Source organism: Hermetia illucens, chromosome 2, assembly GCF_905115235.1.
Source record: "Hermetia illucens chromosome 2, iHerIll2.2.curated.20191125, whole genome shotgun sequence".
In the NCBI taxonomy this organism is placed as follows: Eukaryota; Metazoa; Arthropoda; class Insecta; order Diptera; family Stratiomyidae; genus Hermetia; species Hermetia illucens.
The window spans coordinates 90304240-90325881 of NC_051850.1; the positions used below are offsets into that span (position 1 = coordinate 90304240).

At 38.8% G+C, this 21642-nt stretch overlaps 1 protein-coding gene across 1 annotated transcript; it reads left to right on the plus strand.

Moving 5' to 3' along the window:
* The first annotated feature begins 19993 nt into the window (after window positions 1–19993).
* On the plus strand, window positions 19994–20838 carry LOC119649869. The gene is made up of 2 exons (XM_038052240.1): window positions 19994–20152; window positions 20385–20838. The coding sequence occupies exons 1-2, from the start codon at window positions 20018–20020 to the stop codon at window positions 20544–20546; spliced, it is 297 nt and encodes a 98-aa protein (XP_037908168.1). The 5' UTR covers window positions 19994–20017; the 3' UTR covers window positions 20547–20838.
* Window positions 20839–21642: the final 804 nt, after the last annotated feature.

Sequence of the window (21642 nt, forward strand, 5' to 3'; positions counted from 1 at the left end):
TAATATATGGTGTAGCGACTCTTCTCCAGGAAACCGGGCCCTGTCCAACGCATCTCCTACAACGTTGTAGCATCAGCTTTATATTGACACAGGGTATCGGCTAGCTGGTTGGCTGCTCCATCAAGAGGGAGGCATGTTCCTTGAAAAAATGCGCAAGTCTTTATTCTGTTGTCGTTTCCGGTTTTGTCGTTGCATAGTCAATTCAGTCCGAGGCTCGTTTTGTGACGTAACTGGTTGTTTTCCATGTAGGGTTGTCAATCCTACCCAACCCCCAACCTGGGGGACTAGTTGGTACAATTTGTCCGGTTTTTAGGTGCGGGGGACTCGCCTTCATCCTTCTCCAACTGCAGCTTTTCGTTAAGAAGGAACTCCAAGCGATCACCACGTGGAGGTGGCGGTAGGGTTTGGTAGTAGAGTTGTTGGTGTTGGCTCAGCAGGCGTTACCCAGGTTTTATGCTCCACCGTGAGTACTAATCCACGTTTCGCCCTGGAACCTATACTACCCTTTGACCACTAGATCAGATTACTAACCATATTTGCCGTCTGCGTAATGTGGTCTTTATAAATTGAACATTTGTCGAACGTAAACCCCAAATATATAAGCTGCTTAGTCCACTTTACTTCACATCCATTTATGGATAAATCTATGGTAGGTATAGTAGGTATAGTATCTAGAGGTATAGTAGATCTAGGTTTAGGAAAAAAAAGATATTTTATATACCTCCTCAAAGAACCATATATTTTTGTTGATAAAATGGAGGGTTTAAATTTCCAGCATGCTTACTTACAGTATGGAAACCAAAGTACCACTTTTTAAGGTTTGTTTGCAAAATAAAACGTTATTAAAATTGTCTGTCTATTTTTTTGTCTGTCTGACCAATTGACACGAAATTTGGTGAGAAGGTGGGAACTGTGAAGCCCCAGACATGCAGTGAGTAATATTCTTCTACGTTGAGATTTAGAGGGGTCCCCATACATGCAAAAGCGGGGTGTAAAATTTTTTTCACCGATATAGTCATGTTGGATACCAAATAAAAGGTCCCGATTACTAGTTTTCCAAACCGGTTTTAGTTATGACATTTGTTAGAAAGGCGGGGAGTGGGAGGGGTGAAAAGTGATGATTTATTTAACGGACCCATTCTCAGAAACTATCCAACCAACAAATCTGAAAAAAACTTAAAGCTGCCTCTATATCGTGTCCAAGCCTCAAAATACTCTCCATATCGATAACTGTTCAAATTAAGTTAATAATAGTATATTTCATTTTTGAGGAAATTGAGTAAAAACCCTCCTCAATATCACAATGAAGTTAGCAGTCTGACATGCTGAATACATATACATAATGGAGTACGTACAAATGAGGTAGTTCTGCACTCAAATATACTCAGGCAAGAAGCAAACAAAACCGTTCACACCTGAAGCGCCAAGCTTCCGGCTTCCCGACTTGTTTTATAATGGCAACGGCAAAATTATCGAAAACAATGAAAACGAAGTTCTCAAAGTTGCAGGCTTAGATGTTACAGATATTAGATTACATATTTGGAAGTAATAGAACTGCAGATTGGTAACTGGACGCTTCCATCAATACAAATGGATGTTGTACAGATTTGCACTGATCGCTCGAATCGAGGTCGCTAAGATATCTACTAAATCCATGACAGAAAGAGCGAAAGCAATTAAGATAATCACCACAGACGTGAGAGGAACTTTCAAGGAATGTTGCCCTGAACCTCCCAAAAAAGGAAAATCCATAGAGCAGTTAGAATTCGATTATACAAAAAAGAACTGGAAGCGCATTCATCAACTGATCTCAGAAGACCGAATGAAATTGAGACAGGAATCGGTGCGAAAAGGCTAATTCAGCTCTGAAGAAGAGTATAAAGTCTGGTTGATAGCCACTATGGAATCGCTCCCATGAAGAACCAAACTTGCTCTGGGCAATCTTGGAGCTGAATTAGAGTAGGCATAACATATAAGCTAGTTACATTGGAGATGTGTAAATAGACATGTAACTAGTTCATTTTAGATACAAATCTGTGCACCCAAATTATATTATTCTTGCCTTACTACTGGGTGAGGGGGGCTCCTCTTGTTATCACTCCTTACACTGGATTCTTCGTTATGATTTCTGGGATACAAAACGGTCTTTGTGCAAGGGTCTAGAGCGATCTACCAATTGCAATTATCAAAAAGTTTGTAGACAAAGTATATTACTGCATGAATTGAATTTTGTAAGTGATGTAGTGTCCCCGAAAAGGACTCACAGTAGAGGCTAGATAGACTGTACTCGTTACTTTCTCTAAGATTGTTAAGTGGGGAAACTACTACGCCTACTTTGTCGGAGGTGGTAAACATACTATTCCAAATGGTGAAATACTGAAGAATTCATACCTTGACTACTGCAAAACTGAAACTAACGTGTAAATGCCACATTTAGGAACGATATCAGAAGCCCTATTGATTGGTCTCGTACTTTAAGGTCGTGATAAATAAAACCAGGCGTCTTACCCCGTAGCGAGTTCACTGAATCAGGATATTTACAATAAAATTCATTTTAGTATACATACATATACATGCATTTTCGGGTAGTCGGAACAAATCTGGAAATTACTCCAACCGAGGCACTTGAAGCGATCATAAATCTTCCTCCCATGCACATAGGCTTAAAACGGGAAACAGCTAAAATGCAGGCTGGGTCGTTTCAGCGGAAATCCACGATGCACTTAGCCGAATGGAGATATCTGACCTACTGTCGGTAAACGTAGATTTTTGTAGAGAAGCCTGAAACCGCTGAAACCACATTTTTACCTTCCCTTAAGAAGAAGGATATGAGAATCCTAGTAGGACTTTAAATGGAGCACTACTCCTTAAACCATCATATAAACAGGATCTTAAACTTAAGATGAATATACTTTGAAAATACCATCTGAGTGACACAAACCGTCTGAGTAACGTACTAGAGATAGTACAATGAACTCAATATATGAACCACCAGTACCTGCAGTTGTAGTTCTCCCCGTTTTTCAAAGTTTGTAACTCCCTTTTCTTTGAACATGAATCAAACGGGGCTCTGCCGACCGTGGATATCTCCATCATGGTGTTCGCTGTGGATCTAAAGAAACCTCTTTAGAGGGAAATTCAATTAGTTCGTTTCTCAAAGTAATGCTATCATAATATTGAATATAGTTTGGAAGCCTTAGACTCAGGTGAAGATAGCTGTCGTACTCCTCTTGGCATAAAATTGTGTTTAGAAGAGTATAGTAATAATAGTTGCTGACATGAAAGCCATATATTCAAACCATACTAGATACTGTTTCTTGCACGTTATTATCACATTTTGCTCCCCCGGTGTTTATACACAACTTTATTAATAAGGCTTAATTTGTCGCCCACTTTCTATTGTTTCGATTCCTATTCAGTTCCCTGATTATAACCATTTCTGCTTCTATTTCCTAGGTTAACTTATATTAATGTGTGCATGTACAGTTGCACATCGCAACAGAACCTGAACTACCAGGTCAAGTGCAACAAAAAGTAGGCTGGACGAGCAGGTTTGAAACCCTAACAATACTAATTCGTATCACCACCATAATCTTGACCGCTATATATCCATGGAAATTTCCATATCAAGAAATGCATATTTTCAGTTCAACGTTGAATTCGAATTGTCAAAACTATAAAAATCTCTGGTGCATGATTGATGCACAAAATTGTAGTCATTCTGAAAAAAATGTGTTGTTTTTATGCTGTAAACCATGCAGGGCCTTTTCAAGGTCGAAAACGCGGTAACTGTAAAAATCGGATTAGTTAATTTGATACAATCTTGATTAACTGCGTTCACAGAGGTTGACACATCGATTGATGAAGAGCAAAAACTGAAGTTCCGATTTACCTAAAATCATGTCTTAAATTAATAATACGGTGGTATCTTAAAGACGGGGCGTAAATTTACTAAGTAATTGCATTGTCTTGTATTTTGATGCAGAGAATACTCATGAACCCGCTTCTAATTTTGAGTACCATATATGTACATACATACATACGATACGTATGCTTGTTTAATAAAATTTGAATAATCTTATTTGTTTACTTCAATGTTACATTAAACTATAATCGGCTGATCGATAAGGCTACGCAGTTTGGTAAACATTGCGTTAGGTTCGTTATTCACTCGATAGTTACATTCATTAGAGAAAGAGCAGGGAGCGAAGTATACACTGCGTGTTGGGAAAGTTCTTTCGGTGCGCTATTTTCTAAATCAATCTTTTACAGACTTTCTTCGTCTGCTCATGTAATATGTTTTCAACTGAACCAGCTATTGTGGGCAAAAAAACAATCCAGCATTCCTATGAGACTTCCCTTTATCATCCTCGGAAGTTTCGAGATGGTAGAAGATTTTTAAAGAGGTCCACATTGACGAAAATGTAATTTGCGTACGTAATTATAACGCTTGTACCCCCAACTAAACGATCTCAATGGAAGGAAGGCGTGATATAAACTTGCCCAATGAATATTGGAACATTGTTTTAACGGGGGACAATATCCCATATTCCCCAAACAAAAGAAAGTAAACATGAGCAAATCAAAAATGATTGGTTATCCTTCTCGACATAAAACTTGTGAAAACTAAGGAGTTTGTACTTGTACACTTGCTGCTAACTGCTGGATAAACGTTATCAAAAAATTTAAGAAAATGATCCCTCGCGTGTGAAAGTAAAACACCGCTACTTACATTATCATGATAGCCCTGCTAGTCCTAGTGTGTCCAGCTCTGCACATACCTAATTTTCTGGCGAAATACAACGATTCAGCTCCAGCTGACAGAAGAGGGGTCTTGATTTTGGTTGCTACTTTGCCCGGTCATAGATCTGATCTCGATGGAATCGCGAGGCTCTCACATCACTATCATCACCAGCATATCAAACCATCATTGTTCCGGCCAACCTTTTTCTCGTTTCCCATCGACTTTGATGTTCTATTCTAGCTGGCATATCTGCATCTATTCTCTAGCAATTGAAACTGCTGGCCTCATCTGAATATGATTGAAGTTAGACTTGCCTTTTCTTCTAGCCATCCTCGCAGTTTTTCCAGTGATTATCATGTAATGTATGTACGCAATTGGCAATGTTGCCACTGTTTAAGAAATCGATTTTCAAAACTACGAAAAAACTAAAATTGATGCAAAGGTTCCCCAACCTCACCATTCTAAACAAAATCTTTAATGATCGGGCGAAAGTTTCATAATTTTCTTCAAAATTATTTTCATTTACTTAGTTGATCGGATTTCCAGGCGAATTGCCCAATAATTTGCGGTTTGCGAAAATACTATCGTACTATACATATATGCGTAATCCATGTCCTATTACTGTTACTTAGGTCCATTCTATCTACAGCTCTTGAAAAATTGAGGAACATAACTAGAATTAGAACGCTTTTATTTAGAATACAATTTTTAACTCCAATTCCGCATTTGCTTATTCTTTCGATTAACATTATTTTTGACTTAGTGTTCTCTTGGTATCAATCAGCGTCCTAAATGAAGATATTTCTGATAATGAAACTTCAATATATCTCACTGATCAGTACAATGTGATAGTGACAATCCCTGTTGTCTAAAAATGCTTTGTGATGCGATTTTTCAGCAATGAACCAGTCAGAATATCGGTTTCAGGTATAAAGGTTTTATGTTCATCTTATGCGAGGAACTCTCTATGTACGTTTCTCTTTTCGAAGATCGCTACAAATTCAAAATGTTCCTTCATATATTTCCAAACTTTCAGATATATGTATGTAGATATTCATCATCATCATCGTGGAACTACAAACCGACCTCGGGCCCTGGCCGTCTGGATCGTTATCCTCCAATTATCTCGGTTACGTGACTACGGCGGGATCACCAATACCGCCATCGATTTGGGCTACTTATATGGGGCGCCAGGTGTCGCTCAGCGTTTGTTGGTGCTGTCGGCATCGGTGATGATGTTTCCATCTTTGTCCTTGCAGAAGCTAGTCCTGGATTGATAACCGTTCTTAATTGTGTTCACTAGCCTATATGCTTGTCTGGTGTTTCTATTAGCTAGGTTTTCATTCATGTTCAACAATTGCTCGTCCGGATAGCTGAGTGATTAGAGCACGAGGCTGTCGTAAGGAAGGTCGTGGTTCAAATCTCACTGGTGGCAGTGGAATTTATATCGTGATTTGACGTCGGATACCAGTCGACACAGCTGTGAACGAGTACCTGAGTCAAATCAGGGTAATAATCTCGGACGAGCGCAATGTTGACCACATTGCCTCCTACAGGGTACTCTAATCCTGTAGTGTACCGCTACGGTCTTGAATGAAGTGCTCTAACACACTTCAAGGTCTTGATCCAATTGGATTGTGGCGCCAACGATTATTATTATAACTGCTCGTCAAAATATTTCGATTTCTTACGCCTAATTATTCTATTCGAAATTCGCCGTAGCTCATCATACATTTTTTTTTGCTCTGGTTCTACGTTAGGAATAATATCTATAGGCTTCGTTTTTTGCGTTGAGTGATATTCTGCATTCATCGTCAAACCAGTCAATTCGCGAATTCTTTGATGGTGCCTTTAAGTTCTCCCCAGAACCTGTATATATTTGTGTGGCTGATATCCTGTAGCATGGGTTTTTTTCCTCGAGGACGGATGTATACCCCTGCTCCGCAGCATCGCTCAGGAGTTTATCAGCCACGAAGATTTTGGCAGGACTGATTCCTGATTGGTATACTGAGGAGATTCTACCCCGATATGTTGCTTTCGCTAAGTAATCGTCTGAATCACAGTTTATTCCTCGATAGGATCGTACATCCAATATACTGGACACCCACTTTCCGCCGTCAATTTGACGGACGTGGATGCGGTATGTTTATATGTGAACCTTATGACAAGATTTCTACTGCTAGCGAAGTCAATTAATTATTGACCCTTATAATTGCGCTCCCCATAGATACCGGCTTTCGTTTCCGATTTTCGCATTAAAACCCCCCAACATTATTTTGACATCGCTTGTTGGGAGCGAGTCAAATAGTGCCTCTAGACATCCCTAGAACCCGTCTTTCACTGCATCTTCCTTGACTTGGGTCGGGGCATGCCCGTTGATGCGCCACAGGTTGAAAAAACGAGTCCTGATGCGAATCGCACACAACCTTTCGTTGATAGGTTTCAAATCGGTGACGTACGGCTTGAGCTGTTTGCTCACCATAAATGCAAATCCAAACTCCTTGTGGCCCGATGGTTTGCCACTTCTGAAAATAGTGTCCGAATTCATTTCGCTTATTTCGCTACTAATCCAATTTGCAGCAATCATGCTCAGTTTGTAAATCCCGATTTGTTGAAGATGGGCCTTGACGACCTCTGGTTTGTTGAAGGAGCGTACATTCCAGGATCTGAAAGAATAGTCGGTGAAACGTTTGCTTGGTCGTCATCGCTTATCTATCCAATCCGAGGTTTCTTGACATGCCAGCCATCGCAAAACCCTATCCAGGGGTGGCCTCGGTGATATCTGCTTCAGGTGGTTCGGAACGTGTCAGAGTTCACACAACTATGATGCAGGTCTGGTTATGTAGTTCGTGACACGCTACTCACCTGGAATGCTTAGGTGTACCTAGCCATTCAGGCTGCAGCTATCACTCCTTCCTCGCATCTGAATACACCAAAACATACATACCTATGATATATATAAATACAGAAGTTGAATACCGCTGGTATGTACTAACGAAGATTCATATACATCCATCTGAATGGAATACTTCCCGCAAAAACAAATTGTGGCTGGTGGTTTCGAGGGTGGAAGCGATCTCATCAGGCACCGCCTCGCGCCTCCGCCCCGGGGAGCACTGAGACCGAAACCAGCTACAGGCGGCATTTTTCTATATTTTTGTTTAATTCAAAAACCCGACAAGAGCATGGAATTATTGTTCAAAATCTCCGGGATTGCACGTAGACTGGTGCTGCTGCTAATTAATGAAGAGCGGAGTAAATGGTGTGTGATGTGAGTTCCCTTTATATGATTATGAAGTCACAAGTGTTTTGGAATACATTCAATTCACGTGATATACTAAACTTTGACCTTCTCTAGCATTGTTAATAATAGTTGGATTGGGTTAAAACTTTCCAATTGTGTCTTATGTTATCGCTTATACTGATGTCGTACTTCTAGAAACCGCGACGGATAAACGGCGAGAATATTGAAAAATGAAAAATTTGTTCATTCTCCAGTTCCACAATCAATGCCGAAATTTGGAACAATTCCACCTGTCAGCGCAACTGAAGTTTAGGAAGCAATAAAACAAATGAAATTGGGGAAAGCCACTGGACCTGACGACATCGCATCAAAGCTCTGAAAAGCGAAGAGCTGCGACTCAACACTATGGCTCACTGAATTCTTTAGTCGGGTTATTCAGGAAGGTAGAACACCATCTGACTGGCAAGAAAGTACTACATTTCCAATATGGAAAAAGAAAGGTAGTCCAGCAGAATGTTCAAATTACCGTCTGATCCGGTTATTTTCCCATACCATGAAGATTTTTTAACGCCGGATTTGTTTGCGGAACTACTAACGTATTACACCCTGCGCGGTTACTCATGGAGGAACACTATGAGAAACGTTGCCTTCTTTACATTGCACGTCTTAATCTGGAAAAAGCGTTTGACCGTGTGCCTCACGAACTCATCTGGTCTGCTTTACGACACCACTTAGTGTCAGAAGAACTTATGCGCTGGGTTGAATTGCTCTACCATTATCCAAAAAGGAAAGTTGGAAGTGTGGCGGGTGTATCAAAACCGCTTCATGTCTCTGCTGGTGTTTATTAAGGAAGCGCCCTCTAGCCACCCCTCTTTGCTCTTGTTATGGACACTGCCACACGGGACACCCAGCTTCCAGCGCCTTACACACTGCTTTATGCAGATGATGTTTTTCTAGCTTCTAATAGCAAAAATCATCTCGAGCAACTTGTCCAAAAATAGAGTGGTTGCCTCATGCAACACGATCTATGGTTGTAAATGTTGGTCAACTATAAAAGCAATGAACGCCGTCTTGTGGTAATGGAGACGAAAATGTTGCGTTGTATTAGTGACGTGACACGTTATGATCACATCCGAAATGAGGGTATCCGCGATTGGTATATGATTACACCGATCGTGGATAAAATTATGAGAAATACGTATTCGACGGTATGATCACATAATTCGCGATTACGGAAATTCACGTGCCAAGATTAGACTGAACATCGAAGTCGATGGTAAGCTACAAAAAGACCAGCCGGAGTAACAGTGGCTTGATACACTGGATGGGGATTTGAAAGCTTCACAATTACATCCAAATCAGGCTTGTGAAAGAACCAAATGGCGAAACCAATCATAACGAGCCGACTCCACTTGTGAATGGGACAAAGACTGAAGAAAAAGAAGAAAGTAGATGGCCTGTACCTATTTCCCGTTAACTCTTAAATGCTAAAGCTCTAAGAAGGAGTGAATACAATTATTGACACCATACCTGGCGTCTTCAGGGTAACCTTGATCCAAAGAATGCTAACGGAAAAGCAACAGCCGCTTGTGGGGTAAGCCTGTAGAGTTTAATCTGCCCCGTGATGAAATGTGTGTAGATATTTCCGTGCAGAAGTTTAGGTTTTGGGCCAGTGGTTTCCACAATAATTTTCACGACCTTCAAAAACAAAATAGAACTTAACTTAATAAGATTTTATTTCAGACGAAACCTAGAAAACGGGTTCCCGGTCAAATTCAAATCGATTTTGGCGTCAGTTTTGACATTGCCTTCTACGAACGCATTTGTATTTGTTGTAACAATATTTTATTTATATTAAGTGTGAGAAATTTATTCATATCCGATTGGTGACTTTTCAAACAGTTTTTTCTTTCAAACGCAAATGACTTTTCGCACATTTGCCCCTTCCAACTTTATGGAATTTGGAGGTATGATTCTTTATAAAATTAAGAAGAACATTGAAATTAAAACGTTTTTGGTTCCAGATAAAAAATGGAGTCGCTATACGTTCCGGAATTGAAAAATTCTAGCTACGAATTTTTGACGGATGTTAGCGTAATTTAATTGGGTAATTTGCCCCTTAAAAAATACGTGAAAATCAGCCTTCTAATGTTTCCCCGATCAACCCTTAAGCCTTATAAACGACCCTGTGAATAGTCCCCATATTGTTGTCTTTCGTGCAGTCTAATTTGAACAGTTCGGTCTACAACAGTGAATCAAACAACTTCTGGTAAACACCTGCATAAACTGTGGAAATAAATCACCAAAAAAGGAAACAGGTTTAATTTACGAATGAAAATTGAATATAATTTTGAATTTCGTAAATGTGCGAACCTCATAAAAATCTTGCAAAACTTTAGCAGCCTAAAAAATGTTGGCGTCTTCGTACTTTTCTTAGGAATAATGTGTACCGTATTTATTCATTTTGACCACGTTTGTTCATGACTTCTCGGCACACTTTTGTAATATGTATTTTTAAAACATATCATTTGAATAATTCGCAAGTAGTAAGTACGTTTACGTAAACACAAAAGATCTTCAAATTTTGTGAATTATGCTCTAAAACACGTTTTGTCTTTGGACATTTTCTTTTCTCGACTGAAAATATTATACTTATTAAAAAGGAATGTTTAACACTCCTTTGGTCTCCTCCCCTTCCTTCTTCTTAAAGGAGGAAACCTGTAGAAATTTACAGTAATTAGCTAGTAAATTATAATACATACATATTTGTATATAAGAAAAAATGTAAAACATAACTTTGGACTACTCTAGTTTTGCTTTTTATACATACGACTTGAAATATATGGTATAACTCTTTTTCTGTTATTACTATTTACGCTAGCAAAAAAGCATCTGCCTGAATTAGCAAAATTAGCTCCATTTGAATAAATAAACGCATGATTTCCATTTTGGGGGTGAATCCAAGATTGTCATATTCTGAATTTGGTTATGTTACACTCGTATTGAATCATTAATAACCGAGAGGACTTCCCAAGTATTGAGAACTTTAAATTGTGGCATCATTACTTTCAGATACTTATCCGTCCTAGAGGACGCCATTGAATCATTATATTCTCAGACACTGGTTCATTGCGTCCGGATAGCTGAGTGGTTAGAGCACAAGGCTATCGGCGGCAGTGGCAGTGGGATTTGTATCGTGATTTGATGTCGGGTACCAGTCGACTCAGCTGTAAATGAAGGCGCAATGCTGACCACATTGCCTCCTACAGTGTACTGTAGTATACTGTTATGGTCTTGAATGAAGCGCTCTAATACACTTCAAGGCCCTGGTCCAATATGGATTGCTGCGCCAACGATTATTATTATTACTGGTTCATTAAAACAAATAATGATATAAAATTAATGAGTAGCTTAATTTGTTTCAAAGAATTCCAGCCCAACTTTATAGTAAAACATTGAAAGAAAATTAAATTGGGAATGGCAAAGTCTGAAATTGAAACGGAAAATTCCGAAATTGGAAAAGTTAGTTTGGGAAATTCTAAATTGGTTTGGAAAATTCTGACTAGAATTCAGACTTGCAAAACCTGTATACCAAACAATACGCAGGTTGACTTGCTACTAAAATATACCCTCAAATTTCTACTTACAAATAAAGAAAAGTAGAAATGGATGACACTTCAGGCAGAAAATTACAGTTTAACCCTCAAACCCATTCTTTAGTCAAAGTTTAATACACGATGAAAGGAAAAACCAATGTAGTAGAATTCCTTCTTCTTCTCATTTTGGCAAAGTGAAGTATGTCATGATAAAAATATAGATAGTACTTAAATTCCCCCAAAATGTCAATGCAATGTTTTCCATTTTCCACCGTTAAATGTCACTTTGTTATTAACTGTTAGTTTCTCAAAAATATCGTCCCTGCTCAGATGACTTATGGATTCATCATATTATGATGCTAGCGAAATCTTTTTCAAAATCAGATGAAATGCTAATTGAAATCCCGATCACTATGATCAATATGACCTACAGGTTGTTGATGTGCTCAATGCAAGGTGATTCAGGATAGTTTTCGTCTTGAGTTCTTTATCGAATAACCTTTTGACAATAATTTTAGCCATGATGGACAAAATACAAATAGTCGATTAAAAATTCAATTTGGGGTTTCTTTCGGTGGGATTTCCGCCCGAATTTACAACCGAATCGCGAGGTGGGTCCACAGGTTTTGCCAAAACGTTTGTCTCACGCAGACTTGCTTTGAAGCAGAAATTTGTTTGGGGCAGATATAGCCATAGACAACCTATTGTTTGAAGAAGAGACTGACAATTGTCAAAGCCAGGCCTAACTGAAAACCAATGTTTCGTCCTTGTTGGTTCGGCGTCATTGCCAGTGTAACTGAGATAATTGAAAATGTTATTGACTTACTAAAGAAGTCAGAAACCGGAAGCTTGGCGCTCAGGTATGGAAGGTTTTGTTGATCTTCGAGTAGATGATGGTTCTGTTTATACACAGCTCGTAGCGTACGTTGAATATACCCGATATTCAATTCGATGTAGTACTGACATTTTATCTCTTAGGGAATCGTTATTTGCTGCAAAAGTGGCAAATTACACTTACCATAACTTTCATAATAATATTAGTATTTCCACAAAATTTTCCAGTATGTTGCTTCACATTAAAACCTATATTTCTGCATTTTGGAGTTTGGATGAACTTAAGGGGGGGTTCGAGGTAAATTTTAAAGCAGATATCATTATGTAGGGTAGATACCATGTATATGGACCAGACTGGATTGGTTGGATAGTTTCTCAGAACGGGTCCTTAAAGTAATTGACTATTTCCGAACCTCCGCAATCCTTCCCTTTACAACCAATGTCAAAACTAATATCTGCTTCTGCTCATGAAGCCTTCGATGGAATAAAAATTATGCACGCCTCTTTTACGTATATGGCGAACAATATAATTCACCGCGTGTGTGAGGGTTCACAGTTTTAGCCTTTCTTCCAAATTTCGTGACAATAGTGATAACTAATAATAATAAAGTTGAGAGAAAAGTGCGTGCGAGGCAGTCACACATATAGCCAGTGAACCGATTTTAATAAGAATTTCACCAAAACCTCAACAAGTCGTAACTCAGAAGTTCTTCGCTTCAGGTATAAAAGTTTTTGTGTGTTTTTTTGAGTGAAAATATTTGAGTTCCATTCGTAGTCAGATGATTTACTTTAATATGATGATACGTATATTCTATGAACAAACATAGGAAGTTTCCAAAAATATGGTAATATACTATCATCATCATCAACGGCGCAACAACCGGTATCCGGTCTAGGCCCGCCTTAATAAGGAACTCCAGACATCCCGGTTTTGCGCCGGGGTCCACCAATTCGATATCCCTAAAAGCTGTCTGGCGTCCTGACCTACGCCATGGCTCCATCTTAGGCAGGGTCTGCCTCGTCGCCTTTTTCTACCATAGATATTGCCCTTATAGACTTTCCGGGTGGGATCATCCTCATCTATACGGATTAAGTGACCCGCCCACCGTAACCTATTGAGCCGGATTTTATCCACAACCAGACGGTCATGGTATCGCTCATAAATTTCGTGATTGTGTAGGCTACGGAATCGTCCATCCTCATGTACAGGGCCAAAAATTCTTCTGAGGATTCTTCTCTCGAACGCGGCCAAGAGTTCGCAATTTTTCTTGCTTAGAACCCAAGTTTCCGAGGAATACATGAGGACTGGCAAGATCATAGTCTTGTACAGTAAGAGCTTTGACCCTATGGTGAGACGTTTCGAGCGGAACAGTCTTTGCAAGCTGAAATAGGTTCTGTTGGCTGACAACAACCGTGCGCGAATTTCATCATCGTAGCTGTTATCGGTTGTGATTTTCGACCCTAGATAGGAGAAATTGTCAACGGTCTGAAAGTTGTATTCTACTATCCTTATTTTTCTTCGTGTTTGACCAGTGCGGTTTGATGTTGTTGGTTGATTCGTCTTCGGTGCTGACGTTGCCACCATATATTTTGTCTTGCCTTCAATGTGCAGCCCAAAATCTCGGGCCAATCGCCGCCTGCTCGATCTGGATGAAGGCAGTTTGTACGTCTCGGGTGGTTTTTCCCATGATGTCGATATCGTCAACATAGGCCAGTAGTTGGGTGGACTTGAAGAGGATCGTACCTCTTGCATTTACCTCAGCATCACAGATCACTTTCTCGAGGGCCAGGTTAAAGAGGACGCATGATAGCGCATCCCCTTGTCGTAGACCGTTGTTGACGTCGAATGGTCTTGAGAGTGATCCTGCTGCTTTTATCTGGCCTCGCACATAGGTCAAGGTCAGCCTAGTCAGTCTTATTAATTTCGTCGGGATACCGAATTCTCCCATGGCCGTGTACAGTTTTATCCTGGCTATGCTATCAGAGGCGGCTTTAAACTCGATGAACAGATGGTGCAACTGTTGTTCATATTCCAACAGTTTTTCCATCGCTTGCCGCAGAGAGAAAATCTGATATACTATCATTAACTTTATTTAAACAGGTATTAATGGGGGAAGTATGCAGAATGTGTGGCTTCATATTGCGTACCTCCTCTGACTTTCCAGTCTTCCTTAACACTTTTCAACTCCCTCATATGTTATATTCTTGAGTTTTGCTCCATCATCTGGTCTAATTTTTGAGAAATAAAGTTTTAATTATATATATAATATTAGTATTATATTATAACTTTGCTAGTTGTAGTGCGATTTCCGCCAAGCTACACAGATTATAGCCTATAGCACTACGGAAAATTTATGTGGAGGGTATTTTGAGGTCTAGACACCGTATGGAGGCAGCTTCGTGATTGTTTTCAAATTTTCCGGTTGAATAGTTTCTAAGAACGGGTCTGTGAAGGAAATTATTACTTTCCAATGCGCCCCCCTCCCCTTTTGCGACAAATGTAAAAAATGGGGAGTACTAATCAGGGCCTATCATTTGATACCCGATGTGACTACAATCTGTGGGAAGTTTGCTTACATGCTAATTTAACAACTTTTGTCAAAAGTCGGTGAAATATAAAAATGGCGGATGCTTGAAAATAATGTCAAAAAATGGACATTTTTTACACTTACGTTATTTTCTGAGTGCCGTATTTGCAAAACATTTAGAAAAGGTATTTTCCCCCCATTTACCACAGATAGAGTGAAAGAAGCTTCACATTCAGAGCAAAACAAGTTGCTCGAGCTTTGAGAGAACAGATGGATCCTGTATTACTGTAACTTTCGTATTTTTCTGAAATATGTAGATCACGATTTCTGAAGGATGGATTCAAAAGATGCAGAAACCGGAAGCTGAACGCTTCAGGTATAATTTTTGTGTATTGCTTATATAAACATACTTGAATGAGTATTTATCCCATTTGTAACTAAATTGTACTGTTTATGCATTTAGTTTGTCAAACCATTCACTTTAGTATGATACTGACATTCAAAGTCTTAGAATGCAAGAAATTTAAACAAAAGTGACAGCTTTGACATAATATAACTCTGTTTGTAATAGTGCGACTTCCACCAAACTTGATAGTATCATGCTCTAGCTCAAGCTCTAGTATTGACTATATTACTGCAAAAATGTATGGTTCTAGGACAAAGTTATGGGAGGTTCCTAGGCAATTTCTAGAAAATATACTTATAACAAATATGGCAATATGCTATTATTAACTTTATTTAAACAGGTATCGGTATGGAAACTACTTTGAGCCCTGGATACCATGTGCATGGACCACCATATTTCTTTTCAGATATGTGGGTCGCGCAGTTACTGACAATAGGTCATTGACTCCCCCCCCCCTCCTTTGCCACCAGTGTTGAAACTAATACCGGCTTCGGAAAGTACGGCAATTACCGCACGACTTTCTATAGCACGCGAAACGCCAAAACCCTCGAAGTGCTATCGCAAAGCTCGATCTATATTTCCAGTCCCCGATACCCAGGGGCCTTAACATCTGGTGAGTATCATCATAGAATTCCTCCTGGAAAGGATTTGGGTGGTGGGCTTAAGGGGTAAGCCTGAAAGGTGTTAAAAAAGGGAGTTCTAGGCAATTTTTTGTGGTATGGCCGTAAAGGAATACAAATGGAAGCAATTATTCCAGTAGATAAAGTAGTAAAGATATACACTATGAAAATCGCGGCACTGCAGCAATTGCCCTGAAGCCTGTCGAATTTGAGATGTTCTGTAGCACGCGCTATAACTTGCCCCAATTTAAAGCTAGCAAAAAATACAAAAGTTGTTTTAATCTACATCAGTGTAGCTAGAGAATGACATACGGATTTTAGATATATTGATTTTAAAAAAAAATGACGAAAGTTTTTTGTGTAAAACAAAACCTGTCCCTCTCTCTGTCTGTCCGCCACACGCATTTTTCTAACTAAGGTTAGGGTTCACCATAAAACGTGATTTTGACCGTTTGCTAAAAACAGTAACAAAGAACCTATCAAAAGCTCCGTTTGAGACCGTTGCAAATTTCTCCTGTCTAGGGTCAAAAATCACAACCAATAATAGCGATAACGATGGAATCCGCGCACGGTTGTTGGCAGCCAACAGAGCATATTTCAGCTTATAAAAACCGTTTCGCTCGAAATGTCTCACCATAGGGTCAAATCTCTGACTATACAAGACTATGATGAATTTGTCAGTCCTCATATATTCCTCGGAGACTTTTGTTCTTAGCAAAAAAACTGCGAAATTTTGACCGCGTTCGAGAGAGTAATCTTCCGAAGAATTTTTCGCCCCTACATGAGGATGGGCGATTCCGTAGCCTACATAACGACGAAATCTATGAGCGATACCATGACCGTCTGGTTGTGGATAAAATCCGGCTCAATAGATTACTGTGGGCGGGTCACTTAATCCGTATGGATAAGGATGATCCCACCCGGAAAGTCTATAAGGGCAATATCTATGGTAGAAAAAGAAGACGAGGCAGACACTGCCTAAATTGAGCGATGGCGTAGGTCAGGACGCCAAAGAGCTTTTAGGGATGTCGAATTGGTGGACCTCGGCGCAAAACCGGGATGTCTCGAGTTCCTTATTAAGGCAGGCCTAGACCGGATACCGGTTGTTGCGCCGCTGCTGATGATGATTAAATCTTAGTAGTTCTAATCACCAAACGAAGAAAGTTTATATCGATAAAGATTAAGATTGGTCAACCAGCAGACCAGGAATCATGATTGCCCAAAAACTAAACATCAAGCAAATCTTGCGACTTTAGCAACCAAAGTATCTATAGTTGTAGAAAATGTTGCCTAATTTACGTGGTCCAAAGCAAAACCGTCAACTCCTTATATCGAAAGTTATTAGCTCGATCTTACTTTATGCAGCTCCTGCCTGAGCCTTCGTATTGGAGAAAAAACAAAGAGGCAAAAAATGCAGCCCCATATCGAAGGCATTGCACGTGCAACATCAGACGAAACAGCATGTATGATAGAAGCTTAATTGTACGAAGAGCATTTTATAATAAAAAGGTTTTGCAATTGGCATTCTCACCATGCAAAATCTGCACTTCTAATTATTGTTATGACTTCAGGGGTACCCAAGATGAAGGCTTGCTAACGCCAGACACATACGTTCGGAAAAATTAGAAAAGGGATAAAATTTCCACCAGAATTTAATTGTAGCTCCACTGAACTGGCCCATTGCTAGCCAGTTCGGGAAGGTAAGTCGGGGTCTCTGCACATTTCAAAAAACTCTCGAATAAAAGACACTAGTCATTACTACAATGAAACATTTATTGCGAACGTATCCCAAATAAATTCATTTCAGGGAGTAAATTCATGTTTGTAGAACCCAATGAGAAAATCAACCTCAGCGTGGACCTTCCCTATCTTTCCCATTGAACCCTTTAGTAATCAGGAAATTATGCAATGACGAAAATAAATATTAATCGCAGGCTGATAGACATATCTAGACTAGGTAGATGAAGTAAACCTTCCTATTCAACACTTTCCAGCTTTCTTTGCATCTCTGATGCAAATGTGATCTTGCGTTAACATGAAGAAGCAACGCACCTTTCCTATTGACTAAAATAGCCCGTCTTTTGCATTTGAAATTCATTGCCTAAAGTCGGTTTGGAATAGTTAGCTCATCATAGTTGAATACCTGCCCTATTTCCGAACTCTCTCGGCCGAATATTGCTTAATTCGATCGTTAATGCATGTTTCAGGACAACCTAGATATTGGTCATCTTCGATTCATTCATTAATACTTTTAAATCGTCAAAATCAAAACCGCGCGATTTCATCGTTTTTGGTGGGGGTACTATTGTATCCTTCCCAAACAAATTTTTGTACTTGTGCGTTTGCACAAATGATGTTTTGGACTATACCATTTTGAAGTAGACATTTGGATATTTAATTTCATTTTTGAGGAAGTTCAACATATCAACAGATGCAGAAAATAAAGTCTTCTTGTGATATATACTCGTATATCGTTATTAAAGAAAATTCAAATGATTTGCACTATCTATTCAAATTTATAAACAAAAAAAACTTAAACTACTTTTTCCGGTATCTAATATATTATCAAATCGAATATATTTTTCAATCATCCACGAAAATATATCAGATATGCAAAACAGAATCGAAGCAGTTGTAAGATTGAGACACCTGGAGCCGTAATGTCTTCAAAGTCACGATGCGATTTCCACTTAAGCGCTAATGAAGACCTGGCGTGAACATAAATTGGTAAATTGGCTGTAAAGCGAATACGTGAGCGATATGTACTTGATTTGCATTCATCCTGAACGCGCTATAAATTATAATGTTCCACAATTATATGTATTTGTCCTAATCAACACAAAGAACAATAAAGTGGAAAATAGAATGAACTCTTGAGGTCAAAGTTAAAATACTTAAATTATGAAGGCCCCCGTAGGGTCCATAGCTACATAATTAATTGCAATAAATAAGATCGTAGTGACTAAAGAATTCAAATGAACTCATCCATTATTCTTAAATGTATCTAATATTGAATAAAATACTTAAATAGAATACTGAATAAGAGATAAATTTCAAAAACTCATACAGGCACGAGGCGCTAATCAAATTACTCGGATAGACACCCTTCGTGACTGAATTTAAGTAAAAATTCCATTCTATTATATGTATGTACATAATTCTACCGACATTTGAAAGTTTGGCAGGAAATCGTGATGAAACAGAGACCAATGCATTGTAATTCTGTTTCTGCTTATGCGTTACTTTCGATAATGATATCATTTGCAACAAATATCGTTTTTAGGATATTTCCCTGTTTGCAGAGGGATTTGTTTATTTAGGGGCGTTAGAGGTAAGATATTCAGAAGAGAGCATACATTTGACCTTCATTATATAGTATAATATTAAATAAACATAAATAAAAGCACACCAGCATAATAATATAGGGGCGCAAAATCAAATTACCAATTAAGAAAATTCAAGCATCATGTCGAGGTGTAGGGGAATTCTTCACGAATATTTTACTGGATTATTGGACCCATTTTATTAGGAAATCTTCTTCAAGAGCGCAAACGAATATTCTTTTCCACTTATTTGGATAAGAAATTCACACGTAGTTCAAAGGCAAATTACATCCTTGGACCTTATTTCTGAGGGTCATTCTGACCTACAGGTGATAATAGTGACAATAATACTCCGAGTGTACTGAACGTCTTCAGCCGAAAACTTAGAAATTGAAACCTCAAATAAGGGCTTTGCTCTTTCAAGCTGAAAATGCAATAGTTCTTATTTACATATTTGCCAATGTTCAAGTCAAACTGAAAGAAGAGTGCAGCCCACGGAAAATATGTTACTTGTTCAAACACTCCGGGGCGAGATGATGTAAAAATGTGTTATCAGTGTCGCCCAAGACGCTTATTATTCACATATCATTATTATGCAGCAGTACTACTTGTAATCACGTACTTTATGGCAAAATAAACAATATTCGTCTTATTGGTACTGACTACACCTTTATTAGGAAAGTCTTACACCTATGGGCTCGCTGGACGATGCGCCACGCCACATGTATAAAAAGACTCGACGAGGCTCCACCAACCACAGTTTGGATCAACTTCACCGCTTAACAGCAGCAAGAGCATTCCGGAAGCTTCCAAGTGAATTACTTATCGTAAAATACAAAATGAAATTCATCGTCTTGGTACGGATCCAGTTTCCTTACTAACTTTATCAGTGCTCCGATCTGTTGTGGATAAAATACACTTTGTTTTACAAGAACCACCATCTTGGTCATATTCAACATTACAGACTTTTTCCCAACTTTGCCATCTCAGTTTCCATTTCATAACTTGTGTACTTTCATTTAGTGTTCAATATCGAAGTGATTTTCAGTGAAAGTGGTATTAACTGGAGAATTTTCGTTCTTTTCACAGGCTTTGTTCGTTTGCCTTTTGGCTCTGGCGATGGTCTCTGCGGCGCCGGCTGAAGAGGGTCTTGTTGGAGATCTCCTAGGCAGTGAGCAGCAATACCATAACCCTCAGGACCCAAGCTCCTTCTTCAAGCTCAAGAAAATCAAGAAATTGCTCTTCGGCTAAACAGTTTCAGGAGCACTACGCATATCTAGTCTAACGGCAGAACAAAACCATGATCTGCGAAGTATATGTATGCAGAGTCTCTCTCTTTAAATTAAATAGGGAAGTTAAAATAATTCATTGCACATGTTAAATTAGAGCCACCTGACTTTTAAACTATTATTATCATTATGTTTTGATACCGCCAGTTTACAAGGCAACGTTGTATTTGTTATATTTTCAACAATTTCGCATTATCATACTAGACCATAAGATGTAAATACAGCTTTACAATAAATGAAAAGTGGAAAAGAAATTTGCTTGTTTCAGTCTATTTGAAAGACGCACAAAAATACGGGGTCCAAAGAGTAGCATTGATGCTCCGATTGATTCATCGAAAGTGGGTGACCAATGCCATGGGCACTGTGACCACATGGACTTTCACAACTTTTCAGAAAATTTTGCAATTGCTGGTATGATCGCGCTAACTATCCTTCATGGTCATTTGGGCGTAATAATTCCAACTTATATTTATGCAGAAGTTAAAATCAACATCCAAAGTAGATTTATCGTTCTCAGGAGACTATTCAACGTGAGTTTCATTTGCCATCATCAAATATGCAGTGTATATATATCTTGGCATTAAAAAATTAATTTAGCACTCAATATTGATGCCAGATCTTCATTAGCGTTAAAGTGGAAATCCCCCCTTGACCTTCAAGATGTCTGTAAATGACTTCTTCATCAATAATTCCATTTAAATGATTTAACGTCCAGTTTCTTGTGTAGGCGAGAAAAGATTCAAGGTTCGCCAAGTTTTCGGACACTGTTTCAAAATAGTTCTGGGGAATGTAAAATTGAAGTGCCTGCTCGGCTGTTGTTATTAGCTGCGTTTACTGTTCCATTAGATTTTATCAGTACCTTTGTAACGAAAGGATTCGATTAATTCAATACTTCAGTTGCCAGGGATACTTTTTCTGACTTTCTGTTGCATGAGATTTTAGAACTACATATTACCATATATTTCAACGTCACTGGTATCAAAATCACCATTGTTTTAATAATTTAAATTTAGGGGGAAAAGGGGTTATTCTTAAATTAGAATTATTTATATTAGAGG

Excerpts from the sequence above, each read along its gene's own strand:
- LOC119649869 (XM_038052240.1), top strand. The coding sequence starts at position 20,018 with ATGTATAAAAAGACTCGACGAGGCTCCACCAACCACAGTTTGGATCAA. Across the intron at positions 20,153-20,384 it reads AAATGAAATTCATCGTCTTG|GCTTTGTTCGTTTGCCTTTT; the intron begins GTACGGATCCAG and ends TTCTTTTCACAG.